This window comes from Myotis davidii, unplaced genomic scaffold (genome assembly GCF_000327345.1).
Source record: "Myotis davidii unplaced genomic scaffold, ASM32734v1 scaffold840, whole genome shotgun sequence".
Classification (NCBI taxonomy): Eukaryota; Metazoa; Chordata; class Mammalia; order Chiroptera; family Vespertilionidae; genus Myotis; species Myotis davidii.
Window position 1 is genome coordinate 341697 of NW_006291973.1, and position 5749 is coordinate 347445.

Here is a 5749-nt window from a genome sequence, read left to right on the forward strand (position 1 = left end):
CGAAAGGGACTGGACTGACAATTCTCGGGGGGAAAGGGGTGGGGGGGTGCAGGAAGAGACTGGACAAAAATCGTACACCTATGGATGAGGACAGTGGGAGGGGGTAAGGGCAGAGGGTGGGGTGGGAACAGGGTGGAAGGGAACTATGGGGGGGGTGGAAAGAGGAACAACTGTAATAATCTGAACAATAAAGATTTAATTAAAAAAATAAAAATAAAATGTGATTGTCACACACACACAAAAAAAAGAAGTGTCTTACCTTCAACCTTTGAAACCTCAGGTGTGTGTTCCTCTAATTCAATATTATTACAAGGATGAAAGTCCTTTACTTCATCTCCAGGTATGCAAAATTTAATAATATATTTCATTTTAACCTGACTGGTTTTATATACAACAAATTCATCATCCTAGAGCAAACATAAATAGGTGGGGAAATAACCTTTATTGGTACATGTTTTCATAAAAGCAGAGTTTCATGTTTGCTAATTATTGAATATGAAAATATTGAAGCCAGACACTAGATATACAATAATTATTTAAACTTAAGCATATTTAGTAAATACAGGAGCCGCTCTGCTTGTTTCTTGATACAAATACCTCGAAGTCTGTGGGGACAGTGGCTGTTTCAGGAACCCCATGGACACTGTCATAACCTGGTGGTGCTTCTGTTAAGGTGAAATCTTTCTTTTGTAAGTCTATGCACTTCCCGAGGGCGACATCACAAATGACCAGGAGCCTAGTGCCATCCGTCTCTCCTGGGTGTGAGTACTTAATGCTTGTACTGCAGTTGAGAGGAAGTAAGTACAAATTTACAGTTTGTAGTAACATGGTTACAACATTTTATTACATACGTAGGAGATTTTTCAGAAAGACTTTGCTGGTAGAACGTTCCAAATTTTACTGTTATTGAAATATCTCTGAAAGTTCATTTAGAATTGTATTATTCATTTATTTATTTAAAAATTGGATGCAGCGTCCACTACATGTGGTTAGAGCATCAACCCGCACACCAAAGGGTCGCAGGTTCGATTCCCAGTCAAGATCACATACCTGGGTTGCAGGTTCTATCCCTGGCCCCAGTTGGATGCGTGTGGGAGGCAACCAACTGATGTGTCTCACATCGATATTTCTCTCTCTGTCTCTCCCCCTCCCTTCCACTCTCTCTAGAAATCAATGGAAAAAATATCCTCGGGTGAGGATTAACAAAAAAATAAGACTATTAAAAAAATAAAAAATAGGTTCTCTGCACTAAAGCCCAGAAAGGACATTAAATACCAAGTATTACTAAGAACTGATCAAAAGGAAAGACAGGTGCTATATTCTCACGAGCCTTCTGAATCCAAAAGGAAAAGCAAAAATTTCCAATGACACCCAAATGAGGGATTTTGTAACTTTCTTCAGGAATCAGCAGCTTTAATAAAGCAATTTTTGCTATGAGGAACACAGATTGGGACATTTGGGGACATAACTCTATTTTTTCAAAGATCAAGACCAAAATGTAAAAGCATTGCCTAATGACCATTTGTTCTCTCCTCTCTAAGACTTGCACTTAAAAAAAAAAAATTCCCCCCTTCTTCTTATACACCTCCTCTTTCTGTGTAAACACAAACATGCTAGCTCCTTCCCATGGAACCTGGACTTAGACTTTGTCTTCTAGACCCTCTCCACATCTGCCCCCTCTCTCTCTCCTCCCTTTCTCTCCATCCTACACAGTCAGTGACCATCTCTACTGGCTTGTTTGCTGACCATTTCTCAGTCCACTGTAGTTTGGCTCTGTTCATACGTCTACACCAAAACCACTGTCAAAAGTCATGAAGGACTTCATTAAATTCAACTGAATGTCAATTAATTTTTGAATCAAATTTCTTTTATTACTTTTTTAATTTTTAAAATTCAATTTAAAAATGGGCAGAGGAGCCCTCGCTGGTGTGGCTCAGGTGGTTGAGCACTGTCCCAGCACTGAGAGGCTGCTGGTTAGTTTTGGGCTCAATCCCCAGAAGGGGGTGTGCAGGAAGCAATTGATCAATAGTTTTTGTCTCTTCTCTCTCTCTCTCTCTCTCTCTCTCCTCTCTCTCTCTCTCTCTCTCTCTCTCTCCTTCTCTCTCTTTAAAAATCAATTAAAAAACATCTTTTAAAAATGGGCAGAGGACCTGAATAACACTTCTCCAAAGAGGACATAAGGGAATTACATTTTAAATTTTTTTTAATCTTTAAATTCTTTATTAGTTAAGGAATTACTGGGTTGTTTATCTTTTTTTTTTATTGATTTGTAGAAACTCTTTACATATCCTAGATAATTAAATATCCTGGATAATTATTCTTTATCCCAGCTTCCACCTTTAACTAGCACTGTGACCTTAGGCAAGTTACTCAATCTCCATGAATCTGTTTCCTTTCCATAAAATGATATGATAATACCAATTGTGAGGTTTATAACAATATATATGAAGCACTTAGCCTGGTGCCTCACACAGGGCAGGCACACAACACATTGTGGCTATTATGAGGACAGATTTAACTATTAACAGGGATATTCAAGATGAAATGTTATTCCAGGTATATAGAGTTCATATAAAATAAATTTTTTAGAAGAGAGATTATGTACTCTAGAAGTTAAGATTCCTGGCTCTGGAGACAGACAAAATGCAGTGTGACCCTGGGCAAGATGTTCTCACTGGCCCTGAGTGTTCCCACCTGTGATAAGATGATAATAATGGGACAATCAGGAGGCTTTTTAAGGATTAAGTGGGTACATATATCTTAGGGTAGTAAAATCACTAAGATGATTTCAAATGTAATTTTCCTGCCTATCCACCGAAAAAGACATGCTTCGACAGTATACTGAGAAAACTGGTTGCTTTTAGTGACCTGCTTCTTTCTTATTTTTTTGTTTTCATGAATTTTTAAAATTGAATTTAGCAGTTAATAAAATTATAGAGGTGTCAGGTGTACAATTCTATGATACATCATCTGTATATTGTGTTTACCACCCCAAGTCAAGTCTCCTTCCACCACCATTTATCCTCCCTTTACCCTCTCCTACTTCCTCCCATCCCACCCTGCTTTCCCTCTGGTAACCACTATACTGTTGTCTGAGTCTATGAGTTTTTGTTTGTCATGTTTGTTCATTTGCTGTTTTCAGTTTTATAGCCCACATATGAGTGAAATCATATGGTTCTTGACTTTTTCTATCTGACCAATTTCACTTACTATGATATTCTCAAGATCACCCATGTTGTTGCAAATGGGACTTGTTGCAACAGAATCACCCATGTTGTTCATCCCTTATAATGGCTGAGTAGTATTCAATTGTATATATGTACCACATCTTCTTTATCCAATCATCTATCTAAGGCAGCGGTCATCAACCAGCGGACCATGAGGTCCCAAAGGTTGGCAACCGCTGATCTAGGAACACTTCAGTTGTTTCCATATCTTGGCCACCATGAATAATGCTGCCATGGGGGTGCATATATGTTTGTGAATAAATGTTTTCAAATTTTTCAGGTAGATACCCAGAAGAGTGGTGAGGGCCATATGGTAACTATTCTTAATTTGTTGAAGAACCTCCATACTGTTTTTCATAGTGGCTGTACCAGTTTACATTCCCACCAGAGTGAATAAGGGTGGCCTTTTATCCACAACCTCTCCAACACTTGTTATTACTTGTCTTGCTAATAATAGCTATTTTAACAGGTGTGAGGTGGTATCTCATTGTAGTTTTGATTTGCATTTCCCAAATATCTAGTGAGGTTGAGCATTTTTTCATATACTTTTTGGCTATCTGTATGTCTTTTTGGGAGAAATGTCTGTTCGGGTCCTCTGCCCAATTTCTAATTGGACTGTTTTGTTTTTTCCGGGTTGTTGAGTTGTATGTGTTCTTTCTATATATTAAATACTAGAGGCCCAGTGCACGAGATTCATGCACTCAGGGGGTCCCTCAGCCCGGCCTGTGCCCTTTCACAGTCAGGGAGCCCTCAGGGGATGTCCAACTGATGGCTGAGGCCCGCTCCCCGCAGCAGTTGGACATCCTTAGTGCTGCCATAGAGGCAGGAAAGGCTTCCACTGCCGCCGCTGTGTTCACCAGCCATGAGCCCTGCTTCTGGGCTTCTGGCTGAGCAGTGCTCCCCCTGTGGGAGTGCACTGACCACCAGGGGGCAGCTCCTGCATTAAGCAACTGCCCACTGGTGGTCGTGTGCGTCATTGCGACTGGTCGTTCCACTGTTTGGTTGATTTGTATGTTACCCTTTTATTATATAGGATTAACCTCTTGTCAGAACTGTTGTTTGCAAATATCTTCTACCATTTGGTTGGTTGCCTTTTTGTTTTGTTGGCAGTTTCTCTTGCTAGGCAGAAGCTTTTTAGTTTGATAAATGAGTTACCCATTTCTGGGTGAGAAATCCCTCACTAGGGACAGACAGAGAAAACATAGAGCAAGCATTCAGCAATGATTCCTTGATAATGGGTATGAGTAACATGATTAAGGACACAATAATACTAACCTGAGTGAATTGCTGAAATATATTCCACTCCCAAGATTTCCAATGTCTGTTCTTTTCACACCACGATCTTCAACTACTTTGGGCAAAAGCAACCCCCTAAAAACAAAAGGGCACTATAATGTTTACTAGAAAAAAGGAACATACATATATATATATATATATATGTTAGAGGCCCAGTGCACAAATTCGTGCACCAGTGGGTCCCTCAGCCTGGCCTGTGGGATCAGGCTGAAACCAGCTCTCCGACATCTCCTGCGCAGTGGTTAGAGCATCAGCTCCAGCACTGAAGTGTCATGGGTTCGATTCTTGGGTTGCAGATTCCATCCTCAGCCAGGTTGGAGTGTATGCAGAGGCAACCAACTGATGTGTCTCTCACATCGATGTTTCTCTCTCTCTCCCCTCCTGCCCTGCCTTCCACACTCTCTAAAAAATAAAAAACAATGCAAAGGATACAAACTTTCAGTTATAAGATGAATAAATTTTATATTTGTAATGTACAGTATGGTATTATCTATATATATGAAAGGCTAATATGATGTGTCCCTCCCACCATCCAACTGATCACTATGACATGCACTGACCACTCAGGGGCAGACGCTCAATGTAGGATCTGCCATGATGCACACTGGCCATTTACAGAGAAACGGCAGTGTGGACCTGGCACGGACAAAGCAACATTCGGCTTCCCCCAAGTGGGACACAGGCCCCGCCATCACCTCGGAGTGACACCCCACCAAATTGCAGCTGACGTTGCAATGGCACAAAATGCAGCCACAGCCAAGCCCAGCCCAGAGCAGCCAGGAAACGGTCTCTGTGGGCACCTGGTAATGACGTCATGTAGCAACACCCAGCTTCCTCTCCCTAACAATGACTAGCCTCCTTGGAGTTTCTTCAGCCCAGGAACATGACTTGTTTTATAGCCAAAAGTACACATCTTACACTTTAACCAAATGTCTGTGAAGCGTTTCCCCATGCCTCATCCCATCTGACCTTCACAGAAGTCCTGGCGTAGGTAGATAGGAGACTCGGTGGAATCCTATTTTCTTTTCATTAGCTGGAAAACGGAGATTTAGAAAGCTTAGAAACTTGACCCGACTGAAAAGAAGTAAGAAATGGTGGACCTTGAAAATGACTTCAGGTTTTCTCACTGTGCAGAATACAGTCAAACACTGCTGCAGTTAAATAATTCACCCTTTGTTATCCCTGTGTGATCTATAATATTAATCTGCTTCGTGTTCGTATTTACT

The 5749-nt window shown here is 40.9% G+C and overlaps 1 protein-coding gene across 1 annotated transcript in view; it reads right to left on the reverse strand.

Moving 5' to 3' along the window:
- The window catches only part of PARP4 (poly(ADP-ribose) polymerase family member 4), a 116201-nt gene that overhangs the window by 74407 nt on the left and 36045 nt on the right, over positions 1-5749 (reverse strand). Inside the window, exons 12-14 of the mRNA XM_006765331.2 lie at positions 4503-4598; positions 598-781; positions 260-407 (exon numbers count right to left, since the gene is read on the reverse strand). Coding sequence (XP_006765394.1) covers positions 260-407; positions 598-781; positions 4503-4598 — 428 coding nt within the window. The remainder of the gene's footprint in view (positions 1-259; positions 408-597; positions 782-4502; positions 4599-5749) is intronic.